The sequence below is a fragment of the Camelus bactrianus genome, chromosome 14, assembly GCF_048773025.1.
Source record: "Camelus bactrianus isolate YW-2024 breed Bactrian camel chromosome 14, ASM4877302v1, whole genome shotgun sequence".
In the NCBI taxonomy this organism is placed as follows: Eukaryota; Metazoa; Chordata; class Mammalia; order Artiodactyla; family Camelidae; genus Camelus; species Camelus bactrianus.
The window spans coordinates 15,115,349-15,142,425 of NC_133552.1; the positions used below are offsets into that span (position 1 = coordinate 15,115,349).

Sequence of the window (27,077 nt, forward strand, 5' to 3'; positions counted from 1 at the left end):
CTTTACTGGCAGAGGAAACAGTACATACAAAGTTGGAAGCAGCATGGGAGTTCAAGGGAGTGAGAGAAAGTAGAGCTGCAGCGCAGATGACAGTTGGGAGGAGGACTACCAGGGACAGGGGAGGGGCCAAAGAGAGGCAGGTGTCAGACCCCACGCCTGCAAGGCATATAAGGAAATTTTGGTATTCTAAGAGCGATGGTAAATCATCATTAAGCAAAAGAGATAGGAGAATCGTGTTTAATAGCAATCACTGGCTGGTAAGTTGAGAACAGGAAATGTACTTCGGGTTTAGTGATGTGTACAGGTGAAAATAGTGAGTGTGATGCACTGAGGTAAGAGATGGTGAACAGCTTGGTCCATGAAGTCATGTGACCAAGAGATACTCAGCAGCTAAAAGACAAGAGCTGGTGATGCCTTAGATCTGGAGTTTGGGGGTGATGTCTGTGTTTCTGGGTTGCTGTAACTGCTGAATGGAGGTAACATAAGATAGCGAACATTGGTGGAGACTCAGACATAGTGAGTAAAGGGTGATGGGTTCAGTTTGGGTTGTGTTGAGTGAAGACATTCAAATGACCATCAAGTAGGGCAGTTGAAAATACTGGTTTGGAGCTCAAAGGAGAGGGCTGGGCTACAAATTTGAATCCTCTGCCTATTTTGTTGGTTATTAAAGCAGGGAATGAGGGTGAGACTGCCTGGGTCCAGCATTTGGAGTTAAAACAGGGCTTAGGACTGAGTGTTGTGGAGTTCCAGCATTCAGAGGGCACCTAGAGAAGGGTGAGCTTGTAAAGAAAACAAGATATGGCCAGGATGGTGGGAAGAAAACCCTGTGCGTTTTCTCAGAAAACCAAGGGAAAAGAGATTTCAGTGCCCAGTGATGCTGCTGAGAGGTCAAGCAAGGTAAGGACGGGAAATGTCCTTTGGTTAGTGATGCAGAGGTCACTGGTCACCTTGGTGAGAGCTGTATCACCGCGGTACTGAGGGCGGAAACAGGATCAGTGGGAAGGACTGACGAGCTGGGGCAGACTATGAAGACAGGAAATCTCAGTTTCTTAGGTTTTTATTTTGCTTAGAAGGGGAACAGAGCAGGAGAGTCACTAAAGAGTGGTATGGGGGCAATTGATGGGGGAAATCTAGTTGAGGAAGACATTGAATACACAAGAGAAGAGCAAAGAGTGATCATCAATTTTCTAACTTACAGGAGAGAATCCAAAGCATAGGTGGCAGGATTGGCCACACTTACTTCTTCAGCCAACAGTTATTTAATTGAGCAACCAGTATATGCCAAACTCTAACAGGTGCCAGGGATACGGCAGTAACCAAGCCAGACACAACCCATGGCCTTGTGGAGTTTATATTCTAGTGGCAAGAGATTAGCAATACATGTCTAAAGAAATAATTTCATCTGGTGTTAACTACTATATAAAAAGTTACATAGGTAGTAACTAGGGGAGAAAGTTTTTGAACTTGTGTTCAGTGCCAGAAATCATTGTTTCAACTGTGTAAAATACACATAATATTTACCATCTTAAACATTTACAAGTGTACAGTTCAATAGAGTTAAATATATTCATACTGTTGTGCAACCATGCTCCAGAACTCCATCTTGCAAAATTGAAACTCAATAGCAGGTGAACAACTTGCCTTTTCTCCCAACTGCCAGCCCCTGGCAATCACCATTCTATTTTCTGTCTCTAGGAAAATAGTTACCTCATTTAAAGGGAATTATGCAGTCTTTTTCTTTTGTGACTGACTTATTTCACTCAGTATAATGTCCTCAAGTTTCATCCATGTTGTCACATATCAGGATTTCCTTTTTTTATATGGCTGAATAATATTCCGTTGTATGCATGTAACACCTTTCAAAACAATGAACAATTGAATGTTTTTTAGTATATGCACCCTAGTGATACATAGTATAAGTATATATTTTTAAATAATTCATTTTTTATCTGAAATTTATCATGGTGTCCAATATTTTATCTGGCTACCCAAAATTGAAGGCACAGACTTGATCAGTGTGGGTTACAATCACTTTTAACTCTGATTCCTTTCTCCAGTGCTAAGTCTCTAAGAAACAGAGCCCTATGTAAGGGAGAAGGGGAGAAGGTTAAAATCAAGCAAACAAAAAGATGCTAGCAAAACTAGAGAGAACAGGTTAACATGGTGACCTAGATGAAGTGGCACTTCATTTGAGGAGAGCCTTCGGGCGTTGGTTCCAGAAGCCCCGGTGTATACTCAACTCCGCAGACGTTCAAATCCCAGTTGGCCCTCCCTATCCGCGGGTGCCAAACCCACGAGAACGGACGGCCGACTGTAGTTGTCCATTAAGACCTCAGAGTGCAGGACAGAAAAGCAAAGGCTTTGGTTTCACCCAGTTACTGGGCCTCAGCCCAGTCTCCGAGAGTCCTTGTACGAGTTATTTATTCTGAACCTGTTTTCACATTTGTAAAACAGGAAAACACTGACCTCCTAGGGTTGTCGTGAAGTTAGATAATACAACGCAGGTGAAAGTACCTAGTTCCAAGCCGAAGGGGTCTCTTGCTCCTCTCCCCCATGCTTTTACTGCTATTCTGGATTTTTAAGAAACAGAGTCAGAGTAAACCACGAGGGCTTTAAAAAGCCGACTGGGGACTGAAAATGCCATTGGCCCGAATCTCTCCTGCAAAACTTGCAAGAGCCTAATTAGAACTTTTTGTCCCTAAAATTCTCCCTGGTCCATTGGCAAAATTTCCGCCATTTGGACTTTACCTTGCGGCTTAAGGTTTTGAACCACGTTAAAAAATAAACTGCATCAAAAGATGTGGCCCTATTACCACTTCTTTGGGCGTGGTCAGGGAACAGGTTTGGTCCTGGCAGTTACTCATTCGAGATGCTGAGCACGGTCCTGACTTCAGAAAACCTCCCGGCTCTGAGGGCGGGATAGACGGGGAGGCGGGGAGGCGGGGAGGCGGGAGGGGAAGCCTCCCCCCCGCCCCGCCCCCGCCGGGAGCCCCGCCCCGCCCTCCCACTCCCGGCTCTCCCGGTCCGCGTTCCCAGCATTCCGGTTCGGGAGCAGGAAGCATGCGCGCTGCGGGGGAGCTGGGCGCCGAGGCGGGCGCCTCGCTGCTTCTGTGCGCCGCGCTGCTGGCCGTGGGCTGCGCGCTCGGCCTGCGCCTGGGCCGCGGGCGGGGGGCGGCGGACCGCGGGGCGCTCGCCTGGCTCTGCTTCGACGCCCTGGTGCACTTCGCACTGGTAAGTGTCGTCGCCTCCCACCCACCCCTCTTTCCTTTCTGGCTCCAGGGAGTTTCCTGAAAAGGACTGGGGGACGACTCCATCCCCGCTGGCGGGAAGTCTGCGTGGAGGCCGCGGTGTCCGTGGCCTTTGGCCAGTTGCTGCAATTCTCCCAGGTCCCAAGTCCGTGAAAAGAGAGTGCAGTTTCCCTAGTGTTGCCAATTCCTCTACCAAATTAAAAAAACAAAACAAAACAAAACAAAATTGTTACTGTAAGCTGCTGAAGGGCTTTGACTTACTTGATTTTGTAACCTGCACATCAGTGTTGCACATAACTGAGAGAGAGTTTTTGAACCCCCAGAGGGAGCAAGGAGAGGTGATGAGGCACGCTGGGGCCAGTGCCAAAGCCCAAACCCCCCTTGCCCTAATAGTATTCATTTATTGAGTGACGACTTTGTGCCAGGCACAGTACTGTGTTTAAAATTTCTGGTCTTCACAAGCATCCCGTAAGCTACTTATTACTGTCACCAATTTACAGAGGAGAAAACAGACCCTGCAGAGTTGGGTGATTGTACAAATGCCGCACAGCTGGCATGATCCAGTCAATTTTAGTCTGGCTCCAAATCTTCCACTTTATTTCACACCAGGCTTTAGGAACCGTATCCCTAAAACTTCAGCCCCCTTTGTAAATGGCCAGGGGTGTTGTATTTAAGAGATTCCACTGAAAAGCCCTCTTCCCCAGGCACGCACTTTTTTTTTTTTTTTAAGTTTTTTTAAAACTGTATAGAGATATCTTTTTTGTTGTTGCAAATTTGACCCTGCTTAAATCTAGGCAGACTTATAGCTAATGTGAAGCCAGAGTGTGCAGTCAGTCCAACCGAGGATTTGGGGAGGGGGGGCAGGAAATTCCAGAAATTTCCACAAAAGCAAAACTTGAATTTGCTGCACTGAGAACCATTTATTTAGCATTTCCGTTGTATTTACAACGATTTACATAGCATTTACATTATATTAGGTATTACAAGTAAGCTAGAGATTATTTAAAATATAGGGGAGGATGTCAGGTTATATGCAAATACTACACCATTTTTATACAAGGGACTTGAGCAGTTGGGGATTTTGACTTCCCTAGGGCTTGGAAGCAATCCACCATGGATACTGAGGGAGGACTGAAGTGTTGAGAAATCTATAGATGTTTATCAGTTGGGTATGTGCATGTACAAGATGTTACTGGAATGATGAAATTCCTTCTTCCCTAACAGTCAACTTGCACAGCTAATGAGGGTAAGTGTTTCCCTCAACTCCTTTATTTATAGAATTGATTTTTAAGCTATCATTGAACACAAGGTGTCCCAAAGAACGGAGGCAAATACAACAGATTGCTAAGACCACTTCAAGAAAATTGTGTTAAATTTTAGACTTACAAAAATATAAAAACATCAAGACAGACCCAAACATCCACAACCTTGTTTAAAGTTGTCTACTTTTCAAGCACAAACCATGACAAGTGACACCATAGATAGCTCTATACCTTGAGGTGTAGACCCATGTGTGGAATCACTGCTCCTCTCTCCACCTTCCTTGTTCTGAAGGGAATGTGCCACCCCCCCCCCAAAAGCCCCATCTTGTGCCATTTACCTGTCCCAGCTGCAAAACTTCCCATTATTTGAATGCACCATACTTTAGTTCTTTAATTCTAGAATGCATATTTTTTCCCACACATTAGAACAATCAATGACATAACCATTGTGGGTTATTTTACTGATATTTTATGTCTCTGAGATGTATCTTAACAACTGATGATGAAATATAAATAAAACTAAGCCCATTTATATAGACTGGTTACATTTGGTATTTACACACAGTGCTTCAACCAGCATCTTTGTACACATATCTTAGAGATTGGTGAGGAGGGCACTTGAATTAAGCTGTTGAGGCCTGCAAGACAAATGCATGTCCATATTATCTTTGGAATTCTTGGAAATTTGTTGAAAGAAAACCTAGAAATGTGACATGAGCAAAGATTGTAATGTAAAGCCTCAAGGAGAACTGAAACCACAACTCACGTGTTGCCGCTAGAACCTGAGCTGCCTCTCCTCACCTTTTTGACTTTACTTCTCAAATAGGAGGAGATGTTTGAGGTCTGTTGGCCACCATCAAATACAGAGCTTTTCTGTTGGACAGAATTTCAAGCCAAGCATTCTCAGAGGTAGTTCAGCTCGCAGAGTGTGGTTACCTGGGGCTGCAGCACTGACCTTCAGTTCAGTTGGCTATGGCCAGGATGAAGGTCTGGCTGATCTCCCACCTGATGGGAGCCATGGCAACATGCATGAAGAAATCAGTGGTTGGCTCACCAATCCTCAGAGGTTACTATGGGCGTTTCACGCACTGGTGCATCATGGGTTTTTCCTCGTCTGTAATCTTAAGTATTGCATTCTAGGCATGGCCAGACCCTGGACACAGGATATATTATGTCTATGTTTGGGAAACATCTTGAAGTCCAGATTGATTAGAACACAAGATTTACATAGGATAAGATTCCAGCAATATCTTTTATGTGCACATATCCAACTGATAAACATCTATAGACCTAGGTGATTATCAAAAACTTTGCTTTCACTTTTCTTTCTCAATACTTCTGTCCTCCCTCAGTATCCGGGGTGGATTGTTTCCAGGCCCCCTAAAAATACCAAAATCCACAAATGCTCAAGTCCTTTATGTAAAGTGGGGGGACAGGCTAGAAAGAGAACTTGAATGACAGTTTAGACTTTGAGTTTCATTCTGTGCTAGGAAGCCATTGAAGGGTTTCAGGCAGGGAAGTAGCATGGCCAAAGCAGATCCTTCAAAAGATAATTTGATGGTGGTGCTAAGTCAGAGGCTGTGAGGGGTCTGAGATTTTGCCCTTCTTACAAGTTAAACAGGTTAGGCTGGTTGATTCTCTAAGCCCCACAGGACAATGCAGTGAGGGCCAGATGATACTTGCACATGCTGTGGGTGCGTAACAGGAGAGGAACCCCCAAAGAGATCCCAGTCAGTGCAGGAATAGGAGACATACATGGAGAATTGTCTCCCAACATGGTGCAGGGTGGATTGGAAAGAATAGTTCAGGGGCAGGAGGTCAGCCAAAAGCAACTGCAGTACCATAGAAGTGAGAAGAAGGAACTGAGCTAAGGTGGAAGCTAAAATGGGAAGGAGAGGTAAATATGAGGGACTTTGCAAAGGGAATTTTATAAGTCAAAATGACTGCTTATACATTGGGGGCAGAGATGATCTTGGAGTTTAGAATCTGGTCGTTGTGGGTACCGTTGATAATGTTAACAAAGACAGGAAGGTCAGATTTTAGAACTATGAATCTGGGGCTCTGGTGTGTAGTTGAGGGGAAATGTCCAGAAGGCAATTAAAAATGTAAGACAATTTGGAGAGACAGAGTCAGGGCAGAATAGAGTTGGAAAGTCCTCGCTGCATTGGAGGAGGCAGCAGGCATTCCTAGGAATGGGTGGTTTCTGAGTAGCGACTGCTTTGGCTGATGATTTAATCCTCGTAGAACTGGGTAGTGGCAATGCCCTTTGTTTACCAAGGTAACTCAGGACAGCGCAGGGGCAGGCAAGGGACTCTGGGATCTGTTTAGGATGAGAGGTGCTGAGTGTGTTTGTGAGCAAGAGCTGGCCGAGGGAAGAGCTAAGTGCAGAGACACGTGCCGGCAGCGCTTGGTGGCTGGTGCTCGCCTGGCGCGTGAATTGGCCTCAGGCAGAGCTGAATCTCCCTGAACCCACTTGTCCTCGGGGTGAAGGGCAGCTGTGGAGAACCTGGGCTGCAACAGTCTCTTGTTCATTCTGCTGTGACCCCCCTGGGTAGTCTTTCCTTAAGAAGTCCTGCATAATTCCATTAATTTGTGTGTTTTGGATATTACCCTTGTCCGTTTAACATCACCACCTGTTCCTTACCTTCCACGACAGTAACTTCAGCCTCTGATCTTGGGACTTCCTAAAAATTTCTTCCTCCTACTACTTTATCACTAGGTCTGAAGTCACCGTCTGTTACTGTCTCCTGTTTCCCTTTCCTTTTTTGGCATCATCATCTTCAGTTTTGCTCTAAGATAGGTATCCTCTCTGGTAAATGAATTTATAGTCCTCATGCTGTTTGGAAGACCTGGTAAATCACAGTTGGTTTAGCTGTGTATTAATGGTAAGGCTTTATGATGGTAAATTTTATGTGCCAACTTGACGAGGGACCATGGGGTGCCCAGATATTTTGGCAAACATTATTCTGGGTGTTTGTTTGAGGGTGTTTTTGGATGAGGTTTGCATTTAAATTGGTAGAGTAAAGCAGAGTGCCTTCCCTAACGTGGGTGAGCCTCATCCCATTAGGTGAAGACCTGACTGAAGCACAAAGACTGACAGTCCCTCAAGTAAGAGAGAATTCCTCCTGCCTGACCACCTTTAAACTGGAACTGCCTTCGGACTTGAACTGAAACAATGGCTTTCCCTGGGTCTTAAGCCTGCCAGCCTTCAGACTAGATCCACACCATTGACTCTCCCTGTTCTCAGTCCTTCGGACTTGGACTAGAAATAACTACATGAGCTTTCTTGGGTCCCCAGCTTGCTGACTTACCCAGCAGGTCGTGGGACTTGTAAGCCTTCATAATTTCATAAGCCAGTTCCTTATGATAAATCTCTTTAGATAGGTAGGTAGGTAGGTAGATAGATAGATACACACACACACACACACACAGATACAGATTTAGATGTGGATATGATCTCCCATTGGTTCTGTTTCTCTGGAGAACCTTAATACAAACTTAGAAATGGTGCTAAATTAAAAGCCCAAGGAATAGTGCCCATAATGACACTTTGCCCATTGTTTAGGGTGTGGGCAGACAATCCTTGTACTTCTGCAGACCCAAATTCAGTCTGTTTTCTAACATCATGAAGAAGGATGTTACTGAGTCCTAGGAATGGCTGGCTACATCACCACATCTCAGAATGGCATATATTTATATTGTTCCTCATTTCCACCAAATTTGAGTATCTGGGCACCTATGTCTTGCTGTGCTGCATAGACAGAATGGATGGCCCTCATCCTCCCAGAGCTTGTGGAATAGCAGGGTTTTTCTCTTGTTCATATGGAGAATAATAGTACTAATGTCACTTACAGTGTGAAATCCACATGAGAAATTTCTTTTGCAAATAAGTGCTAGGAGAAGCTTAGTTTCTCCTAAAAAAATTGTTTTGTCTACTCTGATGGCAAGAACAGTATAAATGTTTCTCCTTTTCACTTTGGCTGCTTGGAAGCTTACAACCACATTAAGCTCTATAATAATGACAAAACGTGGTGTGCATATATATACATTCTTATTGACCCCTGATCCAAATTCTTATGTATATTTTACCATTCAGTTGAATGGGTTTTTTTTTTTCTATAATTGACCTAAAATCTTTCATGTAAGAAGAAAGTATGTAAATACTTCAAAAAAATGTAATGCAGCTAAAATTTATTTCTTTTGGAATGGAAAGGATATTCTAGGGAAATATCATTTTTACTTTATAACACTAAACACAATTTGTAACTATTTTCTCTTCCTCTGTCTCCAGTAGCTGGCATGGTACCTGGTATATAGGAGCTATTCTGAAGTATTTGTTAGTATTGAATGAATGGAAGAATAATCCTATCCTTTTAATTTATAGCAGTTTCAGTTACTTACATTTTAAGCCTCAGATTGCTCAGATATCTAAAATGTCAGTTCTTTTTCTATGTCAGATAGTCTTTTAAGACAAAATTTTTTAAAATTTGTATTTCTATGATCATTGTAAAATTAAACATTTACATATTTAAAAGAAAGAAAAAGATAAAAATTACTCAGAAAATTGTTGTTAATATTCTTAATAGTATTCCAGAATTTATATGAAAATATGTACCCAGATAAATATTTTTGGAAATTCTTTTTACAAAAAGGGGATCATGCTATTCATTCTTTGTTGCTTTTTTCCTTTAACTGTGTTCAGTGATCATCTATATCAGTATTGAACTACCTTATAATTTTAAATAACAGCATAGGATTCCATTATACTTTATATAGGACCTACTTAACCAGTCACTAATTGTTGGACTTACAGGCTCTTTCCTGTTGTTGGCAATTATATAGAATACTCTCTGGGCATTTTCATGCACTTGTCTCAAGTATTTACCCAGGATGAATCCTGAAAGTAGAATTGCTGGCTCAAAGGGAAGCCAGTTTTTAAAGATTCCAGAAAGATGGTACCCATTTATATTCCCATCAGCAGCTTCCTCACACTCATCCAGTATGAGGTATCAACTGTGTCAGGTACCTCTTTTGCATACTCTCAGGTCTTCTTGGCCTCATCTGACCCTTGACTGTATACTCTGCTCCTGCCACCACTACAGCAACCAACTTCAGCGTCATTCCAGCCCAATCAGGCAGCACCTACTCCCACCTCCTGCCCCAGGCCCTTTGGCTGTCACTCAGGAGTGAGATCCTGGGGACCCACTCAGCTCCCACACACCATGGGATGAACCTTTGATGGTGGTATTTGGGAGCCACAGGATAAATTCTTCTTCCCTCCTCCCCCAAGATGGACTCCTCAGAGAAACAGTCGTTCATACAATTCTGGAACAATTCAAGATGGTAGACATCAGTTAGCTTGTTACTAAGCAACATTACTAAGTTACTAACCCCAGTGATGCTGCCTCATATCTGATTCATCCTCCTTCTCTGTCTCATGTCCCGTTTCCCGTCCTCTGCCTCTTTGGGATAGCAATCCCCATAAAAGTAGTAGAACATAGTATAATGCTTTCTGGGGGGACCCAGGTCAAAAGATCTTTTTCCTTAATAGTTACATACTGTTCCATAGCGTGGATATATTATAATTGAACCAACCATGCAACCTCTGCTTCATTTGTTCCCTCCCTTCCTTCCTTGAAATTCCACCTTTATCAATGCTTAAAGTCTTTTATATGCATAGATATGATTGGGGATTTTTTTTATTGAAGTATAGTCAGTTACAATGTTGTATCAATTTCTGGTGTACTGCATAATAGTTCAGTCATGAATATACATATATATATATTCATTTTCACACTCTTTTTCATTATAGGTTACTACAAGATATTGAATATAGCTCCCTGTGCTACACAGTATAAACTTCTTGTTTATCTATTTTATATATAGTAGCTAGGATCTGCAAATCTCAAACTGGGGATTTTTAAAATTTGGTTCTGTTTTATGAATCTTTTGGTTTCAGTTCTGTCTACACTATTTCTTATTATTTTAGCATATAGTGCATTTAATATCTGATAAAGCAAATCTTATCACCCTTTACAAGCACCTTAAAATGTATTATATATCCTTCCAGATGAACTTTAGATTCATTTTGCCAGTTCTAAAACTTGGTATTTTGATTTAGGATTTTCTTAAATACATTAATTTGAGATTAAGTAACATCTTTACAATACTGAGTCTCCTTTTCTAAGAACTGAGTGGATCCCAGTTTGTTTAAATCTTCTGTTACAGTCTCTTAAAATTTACTTCTAAATATTTTATATTTTCTTTGCTACTATGAAACACTTTTCTCCTGTTTTCTAACTGATTCTTGTTGCTGTAAGTGAAAGTTCCTGGGCTGCATGGCTATGTCTGTATCGTCACCAGCAACTTGTATAAATTTTCTTTTTCCACCTCCAGCTATATTGATTTAAAATGTACCCATTTTGTGTGCAGTGTGATGAATTTTGGTGATTGTGTAAAGTTATGTAACCACTATCACTGTAACAGTATAGAATATTTTCATCACTTTTTGGAAAGTTTTTTCATGCCCCTTTGTAGATGAACCCAACCCTGATCTCTAGCCCCTGGAAATACTGATCTGAGTTCTTGACATTGAAGTTTTGCTGTTTCTAGAATTTCATATAGCAGGGAGGGGCTAGCTTAGTGGTAGAGCGCATGCCTAGCATGCACAAGGTCCTCGGTTCAATCCCCAGCACCTCCATTAAAAATAAACAAACAAACAAATAGACAAACCAACCAACCTAATTACCTCTCCTCCCCCTCAAAACAAAACAAACAAAAAATAATGGTCATATTTCTAGAATTTCATATAAATGAAATCACATGGTCTTTTATTTAGCATAATTTATTGACTAGTATCCTAGTATATGGCTATATCTTAATTTATGTATCCATTTATCAGTTAATGAACATTTGGGTTGTTTCTAGTTTGGGGCTGTCATAAATAATGCTGCTGTGAGTGTCTGCTTACAAGTCTTTGGGCGTATGTTTTTATTTCTCCTGAGTAAATGCCTAGGTGTGCGGATTCTTTCACTAGTGGTTCTGAGTCAGAGGCAGCTCTGCATTAAGATGCCTGTTTGCCTCCTGGTGGCTCTTCTCTCAGGTCTGCTCCCTTTTCTACTACCTGCTGGCTTTCTCACACTTTACTCTTTTTCTGTGTCCCGTAGCATCTACGCGTGCCCATGTGGGTTGAGTTTGGGTTGAACTGAAGACGTGTTGGGGTCCTAACCCCCAGGACCTCAAAATGTGGCCTTATTTAGAGATCTGGTCTTAACGAAGGTAATCAAGTTCAACTGAGGTCATTAGGGTGAGTCCTCACCCAATACGATTGATCTCCTTACAAAAAGGGGACATTTTGACACAGACACACACTCACAGGGAGCACACCATGTGATGATGAAGACAGATCAGCGTGATGCTTCCACAAGCCAAGGGATGCCCCATCAAACCCCGAGAAGGTGTGGGGGAAAGGCATGGAACAGATCCTCCCTCACAGCCTCACCCTACTAATACCTTGATCCTGGACATCCAATCTCCAGATCTGTGAGTCGGTTAATATTGTGAGTTTAAGCCATTCAGTTTGTGGTACTGTTTCAGGCAGCCCAACCAAACTAATATCCCGTGCTTCCTGTTAACTTGAGTTTACTCATAATGTTGATTTGTTCTTGTCCTCTCCTGACTTCTCATACATATTAATTTTCAGAATCAAATTGGATTCATTCCATATTTTTCAGTTTGTGTTCCAGAGGGTAAGAATTCCATTGGTATCTGAGTGTGGTGTCTTGGATAGGCTGCTCTGTGTCCTGGCGGCCCACCTGTGTGTTGTGTGCTCTGAAGTCCTGTCACCCCTCCTTGTCCCCCCTGATCCTGTGGACCAATCCCCTGCAGTCAGAGGAGCGGCTGTCTCAGTGTAGAACACAGTTTCCCACAGCTGTCCGGGCCGTGGGGACTGGGACTGGAGGCCCATGCCGGGCACAGCAGGCATCACGACCAGCACGTCCAAAGGGATGCCCAGTACTGCCTGCGGGAAGTGAGGAGGCCACCTTCATCGAGGAAGGGGCTGTAAGAACCGAGTAGTCCAGTCTCCCCCTTGATACAGGAATTTTACTAATAGCACAGATAGACGTCAGGTCATCCACCCTTTGCTTGAAAACTTTTAGTTAGTGCTATCTTTCCAAAATGGAATAGCTCTAGTTATAAGAAGATTCTTCCTTATGTTGAGAGAAAATTAGCCCCCTCTGACTCCTGCTCATTGGGCCTAGTTGTGCCCTCTTGTGCACAGACCCAAAGAGGAGTTGAATCCTGTGTCTACACAGTAGCTCCACCTGGTCTCTATGCCTTCCATGGCTTCTCATGGCACGATTTCTTGGCGCTTTCCTGTCTTGTCACTTGTCCTCACACGTGCCACGGGCTGCTTTTCAGGAGCAGTGCTGGTTACTCAGCGCTGTTCCAGAGGAGGTCTGGCCCTTATCCAAGAAGCCCGGGGCAGGGGGGAGGGTATAGCTCAGGTGGCAGAGCGTGCTTAGCAAGCACAAGGTTCAGTCCCAGGCACCTCCTCTAAAAATAAATACATAAATGGGTAAACCTAATTATCTCCCCCTTCAAAAAAGAAAGTCTGAAAAAAAAAAAAGGCTGGGGTAGAGTGAGAAGGTGGAAAGAATATGGGCTTTGGGATCCAACAGACATGCTGTTGCAGCTGGCTCTGCCACTGGCCGCCCGTGAGACCCCTCCCTGCTGAAAATCCTTTCTGTAAGGCAGAGGGGAAGGAAAGAAGGAAGGCAGGCAGGCAGGGAGGGAGGAAGCAAGCTTGCTTTTTCTATCTCAGTTTCCTTACTGTCTTAGTCCTTTCAGGCTGCTATAGCAAAATACCAGAGACCAAGTGGCTTCTAGGCAACAGACATTTATTTCTCACAGTCCCAGAGGGTACACTCTGAGATCGGGGCACCAGCGTGGTCAGCTGAGGACCCGCTCACTGGCTCCTAGCTGGCTCCTTCTCCCGCGTCCTCACCTGGTGGGCAGGGCTCCGGGTCTCTTGGGAGCCTCTTTAAAAGGCACTGATCCCATTCCTCACGATCCCACCCAAAGGTCCCACCTCCTAATACCATCGTCTTTTGGGAGTAGGATTTCAACAGAATTTTGGGGCCATATCTATAAAGTAGGGAAATATTTTCTTCAAGTGGTTGTTATGAGGGCTAAATAAAACTTTATAATTGAGGGCAGTGGTTCTCAAACTGGACTGTGCACAGGAATCAGCTGGGCACCTGTTTACAGTGCAGACTCTGACTCCATGGTCTGGGGTGGGGTCACAGAATCGGCCCTTGTCACAGGCTCCCAGGGTGCAAAACATGCTGTGGTGGGTGGACCACATTTGAATAGCAGGGATGTGGGACCCCTGGCACAGGGCCTGGCATTTAGCAGAGTTCAGTCATTGTTCACTCTGCCTCTGTCCCTTTTGTGACCCCCTCCTTGCCATCCTCCTTACGTGGACTAACTTTTCATTTTCCTCCCATCCCTGTGTAATAGTGGGATCATACACATGTCCAATTAAGATGAGCCTTGAAAGATTTCAAATCTCTTATCTGAGAAGCAGCAACTGTCTCAGCAGAGAAGGGTATATTTTTAAAAAGGGAGAGATGTTTTTCAAGTCCTAAATCAAACACTAAGCTGCCATGTTGTAGGAACAATAGAGCTTGTGTGGCTGTTTGATACCCGAAGTTCTGAAAGGACCAGCAGGCCCATTGTTAATATTAGGCGACAGCCCATCTGCTGGGGCAGGTTCCATCAAACAGAAGTCGTCGTGTCATTAAGTGGACGACAGCTGGGCGGCATAGATGCGTGAAGTCACTAAAGCCTTGTCATCGAGGTGCCCTCGGAGGCTGAAGCAGCTGATCCTTCCAGAAACAATGATGTAGACTGTTACCATGACATGGAAAATCAAGTCTGATTAGGCTAAGATTTTGTGAGTCAGATTAGGAAATGCTAATAAATTTTGACAGGGTTTACATACTTGATTCTATTCTTACTCGGCTTTATTCTCTCACAATTAATGAACATTGCACTGTTTTTCTGGTTCTTCATTCAATGCACTTCAAAAAAAAAAAAAAAGAACCTTGCAAATACATTTAAATACAAACTCAGCCTTTACAAATACAAACCCAAATGACAAAAAATAAAATATGTGTTCTTTTATTTCTAAAAAGCCTTTTTGCTGCTAAATTTTTCTTTAAGGGTGAAATGAGTAAATTGGGCATTCCAATGAGTGAAATGGTCATTGAATTATAGATAACAGAAGCTTGCCCAGTTCAAGCTTTTTTTTTTGACTTGCAACTGTCTTAAAGTCTATAGAATACGTTGTTAAAATTACATTTCTGAAACATCTTAAGTGAAAAAATGAGACTGGCCTTAGTTACTTAATTTATTTGCCGTGATACATTTTAGCTTTTAAGCTCAAAATCTTTTAGCATGTTGTTAGCAACTCAGTTAGATACGTATAGTTCAGTCGTATTTGAGAGCATCCAATGTAAATTTTCCTATGTTTTTTAAAGCAAAATTCCTGATACAAAGAACTTAAAAATTTTAAATTCTGGCGAGGACCTGGGCGAGCTGAGCCTCAGGCTCACAACTGTGGTCCGGGGGCCCTGCTCGCGTGTTAGAAGCGTGAAGGCAGAGGGCCTCTGGGACCCCGGGGTCCTGAAATGCTAGGGGCAACAGTTGTCTTGCCAAGCTGCTAGGTATCTTTTTAAAATCAAGTTTTTCTATGAAAAATTTCAACAAACATAGAGAGAATGGTGTAATGAGCTGGTTTGGTGTTTTCAAATTTTGCTGCACTTGCTTCACTGGTCACTTTTTTCTTCTCCTCCCTCCTTCCCCTCCTTTTCCTCCCCTTCTCCCTCCCTTCTTTTTTCTTGTGTTATTGCTGAAGTATTTTAAAGGGAATGCAGACACCCTGTCATTTTCCCCCTCTGCCCTGAGTAAGTCTGTCTCTAAAAATTCAGATTATGCTTGTTAAGGGCATGTTTATGCCCCTCAGACGATCGTAGGAATGACAGAAGCTCAGGAATTCTTGAAGACATCTTCCTGCCTGGCCAGTCGGGGGGGTCTGTCCTGGTGGTTGCCACAAGCTTGGCTTTCCCATGGCTGATGGGCACTGGCAGGTGTAGAACCCACAACACATGCCCACTGAAAACGCTGGGGCTCAAACAGGCCCTGACCCCACACCCTCCCCGGGGCCCCCTCCCTGCACACCGGACCCTGTGCTGACAGGCATTCCCACCCGGGCCACTGCTCATGGGCCTCATCAGTGTGGTCAGCGGACCAAGGTCTGCGTTCAGGGCTTCCAGTCAATAAGGGACACTCTGTCAAAAGGTGAAGATGTACGAATATACGTATGACTGTGCTTGGCAAATAGTAACTAATGTTTTCAATGACTTTGATCTTAGGCCTCTGTTTGCTTAGAAGAGATCTTGTTCAGAAGCCCCCAAAGAATCTTTAGGCCCAGAAGAGCTGGTCTCATTCTGAAGATGGGCGGCCGCCTCCTGCCCCTGCCTGGCTCAGCTTTGCATTGAGTCTGTTACTGGGGGAGAGTCACCTGCAGGTGGCGCAGCCTACAGTGCTGGACCCGCGGCTGTCAATCCACGTTTCTCACCGAGTCTTCTTGTAGGATAAGGGAGGCCAATCTTAGCATCACAGAACCTTCCAGAGTTGGACCATCGGTTCCCTAGAACCCTGCTCACCACTTTTCACTGTGTTCTTTTCCTGGCTTTTATCTGAATGTTCTTCCTGTGGTGGGACACACCAGGGCTCGGTGGTGTAGGGAAGGATCACAAGCCTTAGAGCTGTCTTGGGGAAGAATCGAATAGTTGCTAATGCTAACGGTACATGGCCTACTTTATGAAGGAAAGCCAAGTGTTTGTGCATTTCTTCGGCTCCCTTTTTACATAAAGCACAAGGGCAGGGTCCCTGTGAAGAACCAGTGCACCATCCAGGTCTACACTGGCCCACCACACCTGCCCCAGGTCTATTTCTTCCATCAAACAAGAGCATTTTTTCCATGTAGTGAATGTTTTACCCAAAGACGTTTGCAAACCGTGTGTCCAGACCCATTTCATCTCTGTTATAGCAAGGGAAAACCTGAGGACAAAGAAATTAGGAGACCCAACCAACACTACATGATGATAGAATTGTCTATCAAAGCTCACCATCCATGTAATCTGTGTAAATTGTGTTAATCACACAAAGTCCTGCAGCTGAGCTTTGCTAGTGGGAGAGACGGACAGGGAAATAAACCATTATCATGCATTCTGGTGAGTGAGTGATAGAATTGTGTCCTGGTCTAGAGGGAGCACCAAGGAGAGGAGTCACTGGGGTTTTAAAGACTGAAGAGGAGTTTGTCAAGTGACGGGAGAGTGGAGGCAGGCAAGATTGGCTGCAGACCCCTTGTTCCCATGATGGATTGTCAGATCTTGCTCTAGGAGTCTTATGATAGTGGCCCCTACTCTGCTTTACCAAATGCTTTGACTTTTTAAAAAAATCTTTCTCAGCTTTTATTGAAGTATAGTTTTTACAATGTTGTGTTAGTTTCTGGTGTACAGCATAGTGGTTCCGTCACACCATGTGTATATTTTTTTATATTCTTTTTCATTATAGGTTATTACAAGATACTGAATATAGTTCTCTGTGCTATACAGTAGGACCTTATCTATTTATATATAGTAGTTTATATCTGCTAATCCCAAACTTCTAATTTATCCCTCCCCCACTTTCCCCTTTGGTAACCTTAAGTTTATTTTCTATGTCTGTGAATCTGTTCCTGCTTTGTAAATAAGTTCTGAAACCTTTGACTTTAGCAGAATAATGGGTTAATCTTGCCCATGGAGCATTCTAGCCCATCCAGTTCAAGTGCCAAGTGGTGACATCTCCACTGGAAGTACATGTATATTTTTAACAACAACAAACAAACAAACAAACAAACAATGGGCAAAAAAAATCTAAACAGACATATCTTCAAAGAAAATACACAAATGGCCAATAAACACATGGAAAGATCAGTAGTCATTAGGGAGATGCAAATCAAAACCACACTGAGATACCTACTTTGCAGCCACTAGGACAGCTGTTAACCACAAAGGAAAATAACAAGTATTGGCAAGGACATGCAGGAACCTGGGACCCTGGTGTGTGGCTGGTGGGAACGCAAAACGGTGCAGCCGCTGTGGAAAATACAGAGTGAGGGTTCTTCAAAAAGTAAAGCATAGAATGACCATGTCATCCAGCAGTTCACTTCTACACAAGTACCCAAAGGAATTGGAAATAGAATACTCCACTTGCCACATTCTTAAGTGACAAAATACTGAATGTGTAGAGTAAGAATGATATTTACATAATCATTTTGTCAATGCTGTTGATTGGCTTTTCAGCTTTTAGAATCCGCTTACAGATAAAATGGGAAAGACAGATAATGTTTACAGAAGGAGAATGGAAATGTAACCAATCTCATTGCCCAAGCAGAGCGGACAGAGGTGGAGAGTTGGAATTGGGGAGGAGAAGGAGAGAGTGTGGTGGGGGCTCTCCTCATCCTATGTGGGAAGAAGTCCAAATTCTGAGCGACACTCATGAATGAACAAGCTGGGGTTTTAAGCTTGTTACTTAAGTTACAAATTTGGATAACTAACAGAAGAATGAAAGGGAGCAATATAGCTATGAAGGGGGTTCAGAACATGTCACTCCACAGTGTGCCGCTTTGGCATTTTGATTATTTTGAACTGAAGGCAACTGAGAAACAGTAGTTGCAGGAGGGGAACCTCTGACCTCTTTCCTTTCTATCTAAAAGCGGGTCTTTGGATTTCCCATAAGAAAGGTGCCCTCCCTGTACCAGGAAGAAAAGAATGTTCTTATCGCTGGGGACTGGAGGTCAATGCTGAAATGGTCCTGTACAAACAAACCAACTAAAATACTCTCCCATTACTTTCCCTCATATATAGTCACTGTCTCACAATTTACTGTCCTTAGCCCAAGCCCCCTTGTCTCGTCACATCCCTGCAATTTATTGTTCTTTGTGTAAAAGGGGATATAAGTTTTGGGGCCTATTCGCTTATTCAGGTCTTCATTTTCCCTTCAGAGACTCCTGTGTCCATGTAAACATAATAAATAAAATGAGTAAAGCTTTTCTCCTGTTAAATCTATGTCAGTTAATTTGTAGGCCAGCTGCAGAACCTAAGAGGGCAGAAGGAAGTTTTTCCTCCCCTACGCTATCAAAACCTGGAAGGAGGAAGGGGGAGGGGAAGCAGTGTAAATTAGATCCTAATTTTTCAGGATGGGCAGTTAACTGACAATGTCTGAAGATACAGCAGTGTAAGCGTATCATGAGTTACAGTTGCCGGAGCTTCAGACAGAACTGGTAGAAAGGAGCAGCCTCTGGGGAGCTGAACTAGAAGTCAGCTTAGGGATCAGGCAGGGACACAGGTTTGATGTCACAAAAGTGGTTTTGGTAAAAAGAAATGAGGGGGAAAAAGCTGTACTGACCAGCAACAAAATTTGTTCAAAGGAGCAACGTGACAATCACATACCCCTGTGAAGTCTAGTTAATTAGTTTTGGAAATTTTAGGCAAAGAACTATTTCAGTGATGGGGAAATGCTAAGCATAATTACAGATACTTCATTACCTGAAATTTCAAAGGTAGCCTGTAAGCATTTTTAATTTTCCTAAATTTCCCCTCATTCAGGAAAATGTTCAACCCTGGTAAAGATATTTGAATGCCACTTCTGTTAAGAAAGATCTTGGATTTTTTGGGAGGGGGGTGAGACAAAATGAATTACTGTGAGGTACTTTACAAAGGTGTAAAATCCCTGGAATAATCCAGAATTTAGCTTATAACATTTAAGCACTTCCCTGTGCAGTATTTTCAAATTATCTTTTCCCCCATCAGACATACCTCTGCTTTTACAATACCAATCATTGCAAACTAGCACATATTATAAAAACATTCGGTTTGGAAATACCCATTTTCACAGTCAGGGAACCAGGCTCCTGGATCCCCACACCAGCGCTGAGGCTGCAGACTGGGATGTGGACTCCTGGGGTGCAGGGGTGCAGGGGTGCTGACGTGCACTCAGTTGCATCTGTGGTGCCTTCCTGTGTCTGTGATGCTAAATTAGAGCATGCTTTTGTCTTCTTCTCTCCAGGAAGGCCCTTTTGTCTACTTGTCTTTGGTAGGAAACATCGCAGATTCTGATGCCTTGATTGCTTCATTGTGTAAGTAATTTTAAATGTTTTCATTTTGCCATGTTTGAGGGGATTCATTGCAAGTGTGGCTATCAATTAAACGAGTACTTGTACCCCATATTGTGTGATTCTATTTACATGAATTAAAGAATGAATGAGTGGGGTTATTTTTGTGAACGTCTAAACATCCACTGATCTCTTAGTTCCGAAAGCATTGACCTTTTACTTGCGGTATTTTTAAGTTTCGGGTGCACTGTGTGGTACATTTCACCTGTTGTATGTATGTTTAAATTTAGAGAGAAAGCTTTTACTTTCACCGTTACATGGTTCCAGTTGGGTCATGGCTGGCCGTCGGCTAAGGACATGCCGGACGGCTCCCCCTGGCCTGTGGGCTGCGTCTGGCCTTTCACAGAATCTCCCCTCAGCGTGTGTCTGTGTGTTATCTCATTAAATAGCTAATCCTGTTTACTGGCCTGTCCTTTCTGTCGGGACAGTCTTTCATCAGAAGCCTTTGTCCCTGGTCCCAGAGGGATCCTAACTCTAGCCATTAAGAAACTAGACCTTTGTGCTGCTCAGACCCATCAGATCACATAGATAATTTTTGACCATTCGTACCTTTTCTAAGTAATGTGGGAGCAGTATTTAAAGGGAGAAAAGAGGTGGGGACTTTGGGGTTTTTTTCCTCTGGTTATTTGAGATCTTAGGACCAGCACATATTACTTTAATAAAAAAAGAAAGAGAGAGAGAGTCCAGCTGTAAAAAGACTTTCTGGCCTCATGGTACTTTTATAAGAAACCATCCAGATAATGGGGTCAGGAAAGATTTCTTAGGGCATGCCCACTCCCCCAAGTCAGCACAATTGAGGCTCTTGTGGTGTCTGTTGTTAGTTCCGGCTCCTGTAGCAGGACCGAAATGCCCTCTTTGTCCATTCTGGATTTATTCTGTCATCCAGGCTATATTGTTCCCCTCCCTGCTGCCCCCTCAGCACTTAATTTCTCTTTGATTATTCATAAATGCATCTTTAAAAAAAAAAACCACTTTCTTAATAATAATTTTCCCATATCTGATGTATACTTACAGACTTTGTATTGAAATTTTGAAGTAAGGAATTATAATGCATTTACCAAGATAATTGTAAAAGATTGTCTTTGCAAAATCCATGTTGAATTAATTTAGAATTCTGCTTATGATGAAAAGGGAGGAGGTAAAAAGGGCCCATATGTAAAAGCACTGTGGAAACTGCAAATTTTTTTCAAATACAACACGATATTGTTGTTGTTACCTGTGTCAGGTGGCAAAGGTGTTTTTGTCTCAGGGCTTTTCCTGCTTCCACTAAGGCATGTTGATGACTGTAGAGAGAGCGGCAGTTACTCTTTATCTCCTCCTCGGGGTGGGGGGAAAGGTCATTTCCATTGAATGTCATAAAAATGATTGCCAAACACGTAACAAAATGTATTTTGTTTTTAGGGAAAGAATACAGCAAAGCTGATGCAAGATGGCTCTATTTTGATCCAACTATTGTGTCTTTGGAAATTACGACTGTTGTCCTGGATGGGTGTCTGGCATTGGTCCTCATTTATGCCATCATCAAAGAGAAATGTTATCGGTAAGTGCACTTTCTCCTATCCTGCTGAAAAGAGGAGAAACATTAGCTGTCCCAATGCCAGAGTGACATTTGGAGAAGATAATGACCACAGTTCTTTGTTAGACGAAAAGTAGGGTAGAAACAAAAATTGTCTGATATAAGGATCATGGTACTACCAGGATCATTTCAGATGGTTCAAAATTTAAAAAAAAAAAATGAGAAATACGATTATAGTGAAAGTTTCAGTGCTGTATAGGCAAGCACAGTGTTAACAACATTGGATGCTTTGCCACCAATGTTTTGGAGAATAAAGGGTAATATTTCTGTCCTCCCCCCAAATATTTCCATCCACCCCAAATCATTCTAGGAAAATCTTTTCCAATTTTGCACCTGACACAAAGAAAAATCTCTTATGTAATTCTGTGCTAGACATACAAGATAAATAAGAGATCTTTTCACAAGCAAGATGTGGAGGGCGTGAGGAAGGCAGAGAGTGGGGAGAGGAAGGAGGAAGGTGGCAGGTTAACCATCCATCCATCAGACTCTGAAACTTTGAACTCTGCTTCCTCCCTCCCTTCCCCTCCTCTCCTTCTTAGGGACAAAATGACCTGGGACAAATAGATTGCTATCCTGGGGATGATTCCCTGAAACAATGTCAAGTAGGCACAGTGACGTTCAATTTTCCACCCTCTTGTTTCAAAGAAGAAGTCTTAATGGAAAGCTTCATAAAATTTCAGATTTGAAAGAGACCTCAAGGTCATTTAATCCTCTTTCTCTCACCCAGTTTTACATAGAGTTGGCAGAAAAAAATTAAATTTCTCTTTGGTGTCTCTGACTTTATGATCTTGGTTGTAGATTTACTACATGTGCCTATTTGTTTATTATTTCAAACATTTATAACATGTGTATCGTTTACTTACTATGTGCTGGGAGCAGTGCTGATTCCTTAATCTGTGTGTCTCATTTTAATCTCCACAATATTATTCGAGGAAGGGACTCAAATTATCCCTTTTACAATGGGTGAAATTGTGGCTTATAGAGAGATTCCCATCTTTACTGGGTCAGATGTGACCTCACTAAATCTTCTGATGAATAGGACAGGGTACCCAAGAGACCTAATTTAATTCTGAGAACAGTCTTCTAGAAAGCGTAGTATTGCTTTTCTAAGGAAGGCATGGGTCTTCCTTAATTATCAACTTGCACCAACAGAGGAGCACTACGCAACACCTGGGGCCCACATTCAGGGAGGGTTTCTGCCGTGGAAGACTGTGTTGATGCTGCCATTAAAGGAAAGATGTCATGATTTGGGTGCCAAGCTGTGCCAAGCTGACAGTTTCAGCCCTTGTCTCTTTCTCTCTAACAGGCATTTCATACAGATTACCCTGTGCGTGTGTGAGTTGTATGGCGGGTGGATGACCTTCTGCCCAGACTGGCTTATGGGAAGCCCCAACCTCAATACCAACAGTCGGCTCTACTTCTGGGTCTATCTGGTATTTTTCAATGGTGTGTGGGTTCTGATCCCGGGACTGTTACTGTGGCAGTCATGGGAGGAACTCAAGAAAATGCATCACAGAGGAACCAATTCAGGCAAAAAGTTCCAGTAAATTTTCAAAATAATCTTGCTTTATGAGCCAGAATGAGTCAAACCTTTTTGTTTTGACAAAAATGTAACACATTCCGGTCTACACTTTCTTTTTATATTGTTCTTGAACAGCCTAATTGATTTCAGTTAAATCAATTTCAGATTGATTGTAAGGTGGCAAGTTTTTGTTGTTTTTTTTCCAATTAAATGGTGACATAGGGAACAGAATACATTTTAATATATAATAATAATACATTTAATTATACATTTTTACAGCTAGCATTGTTCTACATTAATAAATTTCCATGAAATGCCATAGAGCAGGTTATATTATTTTTTTATTCCAAAGAACATGTTGTTGCTTCAACTTTTGATCTTCCCACCAGTCTTTTGGTTACTAAAGTGAAATCAGAAACAAAATTCTGTTTTGCATTTGTATTTTACCAAATTTGTGAAGCCAACCAAAAATGATAGTAGAGGAATTTGTAAGTGAGCTTGAAGAAGAAAAAAATGGAAGAACATATTCTCTAAAAAGGATACAAAAAATTGGAAAAGTTTGACTACATTAAAAGTAAGTACTTCAGTTCATCAAAATCCAACATTAGGAGAGTGAAGAAGGAAGCCAGAAGGTAGAAGATATTTGTAGTACATTTCACTGACAAAAGATTTATCCCAGTGGGTAAATCAAGTAGAAAAAGATATGCAGTCTGATAAAAAAAAGTTGACAAAATATTTGAATAAATACTTCACAAACGAGAAGGGAATTTGGAAAATGATAATTAAGGTCACAATAAGATGTAGCTACACACCAATCAAAATGGCTAAAAATAAAGAGACTGACAGTGAAGAGTGCTGGTGAAGATGTGGAGCAGCTGGAACTCTCATACAGTGCTTGTAGACTGTAAAGAGGAAACCTGCTTTGAAATAACTGTTAAACTGAACACATGCATGCCCTAAAACCTAGCCGTCTGACTCTTAGGTATGCTTCACAAAAGTGCTTACCGTGTGTACCAGAATGGCAGCATTATTCGTAATAGCCCCAAACCAGAAACAACCTAAATGAATAAATTGTGGTATAAACATACAATGGACTACTTTACAATGAGAATCACAGGAATGAAAATTAACAACCTACTTCTGCCTATGACTGCATGGATGAATTTCACAGACTTATTAATGGAGGAAGCCAGACTAAAGTGATACATGTTGTATGAATTCATTTATGTAATGTCCCAAAACAGATAAAACTACGGTGTTAGAAATCAGGATAGAGGTTGCCTTTGGGAAACCTTCGTCATGGGGAGAAGTCATGAAGGGGCTTCTGAGATGCTGGTAATGTGCTATTTTTTTTCATTTGAGCAGTGGTTACAGTTTGTGATAATTCATTCAGCTGGATCTTTATGAATGGTGTGCTTTCCTCTATATTTGTTATACTTCAGTTTTTAAAGTTTATTTATAAAGATTCCTGGTATGAAGACCTGAAACATGTGGGTTCCAAGTGGGTCCTGATGAAGAGGACGCTGTGTCCTTGACAAAAGATTTATTACATCTCAGGCTGTGTCTAACAGTGTCCCCCACGTAGGCTGAAGGCAGGATGCCAGAGAGAGTCTATAAAAGCCTTTCTATGAGGGATTACCTAGTTGTTTCCAGTATTTTGCTCTCTGCTGATCTGGCTCAATCCAAGGGTAAACAGTAGAGAAAAATGGATGGGCCACGTGTCCTGCAGACGGTCCTGAAAACATGATTTCTCTCAATTGAGTTTTTGCTGAGTATTGGATGGGAAAGAAGTGGAGATTATAGACTCTGAAAGGAACTTGGAAGACAGATACACTCTACTGACAAGTAAGGACAGATCTAAATGTTTTAACCATTAAGTGAGTTGGGAGAAGGGTTGGTGTCCCCTTATGAAAGTCTAACAGGTCACTGTGAACAGAAGCCCATCTCCCTGTGACAGGGAGGTAGGGGCAAGGTGAGAGAGGTGACACTGTATTTCATTAGTTCTAAGATAGGTGTCTTCTACACCCATGATGACATTTAGAAAGTTAGAATGCGTTTTTACAGTTGATGTGTCATAGTTGAGTTGACGGTGTTTTCTCTTTCAAAAACGTGATGCAGCTTATAATTGACAGCATCTTCTAAATAAGTACCACCTTCAGTGTTTCCTAGGAGCCAGCCATAGAAGGCATATTTTGATGGGTATAAAAAATGATTTGCAATAAGTTATGAATTGCTTATATTGAAGGTAACTAGGTTCCTACAAACTGTCCGTCCCTCCCCAGTGTTGTTTACACTGTAAATTTCCTTTGCAAACTCTTCCTTTCCAGATAATGTTGAGGCAAGTATCAATATAAACTATCTAAAATCAGAGTCTAAGTGATGTTTTCTTGTATTTAATGATGTTGGCTCTACAGCTCCTGAAGTGCTAGCCTGGGGGCTCCAGGAAAAGTCTACAGACTACAATATGAAATGGTGACATAAAGCTTCGTCCAAAAAAGGCTTGATGGAAACCAAAATGCAAGAAGCTTGGAAGAGAATCCTTAGTTTTCTTTCTTTTCAAATTGTTCTTAAAATCCATGAACCTTTGTTTGTTATGAAAGCTGGAGTTTGGATCTAAAAATAACTAATTTATGATGAGAATAATTGGGCAAAGCCTTGAATGAGAAAGGTTAACTGTTAAGGTTAAGATTGCTGTCCTTAATTTTAATAAAATGCCCTTGAGGTTATAGGGAGGGGAGGGCCTGGCAGGACTGAGCTAACTGAGAGGCAGGCCTCCTCCCCCAGCTGCCCTTTTAGAATCTCTACATCCTCTTGCCACTTTCCCCAATTCCTTGACCCCCTGGCAGTCAAGACCTAACAAAATCTGTATCCTACCACCCTTCACTGTGGGAAGCAGATCACATCCATTAATTAACATTAAGATGCAACTAACTGATAGTGGTTTGAGGTATTATCCTACCCAAATGTATTTATTTGCATTAAAAAGTGTATTATATAAATGCTACATGTCTGTTGCTGAAAAATGGAAAATCCAGATAAGCAAAAAGAAAAAACTAATAATTACCCCAGTATCATCAGACAGAACTGCTATTACAAATGTAATTTCCATTTCCCAAGCTCGTGTCTGTGCACGCATCAACATTTGGGGGAGATTTTTAACATCTGAAGGAGGATTTAACCTCTCCCCTTCCTCCCTCTCTCCCTTGCCCCAGATTTATCATCCAAAAAGTAGCCGATCTGCATGAACACACACAACTGACTGGATAGCATTACAGAACACGCCCCCATTCTTGAGAAATTCATGCACTTACAGGGAAGTAGCAGTTATCATTTATTTTTGGAGACCAGTTTCCTTAGATGTTTATGTCTACACAGATCAAGTTGACGTCTTAAAATATTGGATTGGCCACCTCCCAACTCTTCCAGGGAGGGATCAAGTGTGCTGAGCATGTTTCAGTGTTACGTTTTAGGTGTTTAATCCCTTCCCCTCCAGAAGCCTACTCTCGGTCCCCTGGCTGTCAGGAGGGGAGGGCTCTGAATTCTTGCAGTCCTTGTCTGTGTCACTTAAGTCGCCCTGTATTGTTTTTATTTTTGACATCCACCTTCCCAACTGCACAGGGGTCCCACAAGGCCACACTTAGAATCCTAGAATCATGTATTGTTTAAAGGGGCCTTCAACGGGTCCAGTTCATACACCAAAAGGCAGAGGCTCAGCGGGGTTAGATAACTTGCGCAAGGCCACAGAGCTTTTCAGCGAACTAGAACCTAGTGAATTGAAAGTGCTCTTTCTAGTCCAACAGTGTTAGACATGTTCCCAGGACCTACAAGCTATGAAAATTACTCCGTTTTCTGGATTTTTTTTTAATGGTGAAAAAAATTTAACTTCAGGGTATTTCTGATCATCTGGGTCCATTCATTATATTTGAATAGCCTCTCAATTTCATTGTTTTGATTTTGAGTTTTGTTTTGTCCTGTTAGTATTTTTCACTGGTTGGACCAAGTGGCTGGGTGACAACAGTTAACTTTAATGCAGTGGCTTTTCCAGGGTCAGGGGTCCCCACTTTTTCTAATTTGAGCCTCACTCCAGCACAGCGCACCACCTCTTGTTCCCCACAAATGTGTTTGTTGATGATGCATTTTAGTTAAAAATAAATTGAACATTCTGTCTGGGCCTCTCATTTCT

At 42.2% G+C, this 27,077-nt stretch overlaps 1 protein-coding gene across 1 annotated transcript; it reads left to right on the forward strand.

The window, feature by feature from the left end:
- The first annotated feature begins 3,015 nt into the window (after window positions 1–3,015).
- Window positions 3,016–27,072, forward strand: EBPL (EBP like). Its single transcript, XM_074378157.1, has 4 exons — window positions 3,016–3,231; window positions 19,691–19,760; window positions 21,198–21,336; window positions 22,679–27,072. Exons 1-4 carry the CDS (start codon window positions 3,061–3,063, stop codon window positions 22,917–22,919), a joined length of 621 nt encoding a protein of 206 aa, XP_074234258.1. The 5' UTR covers window positions 3,016–3,060; the 3' UTR covers window positions 22,920–27,072.
- Window positions 27,073–27,077: the final 5 nt, after the last annotated feature.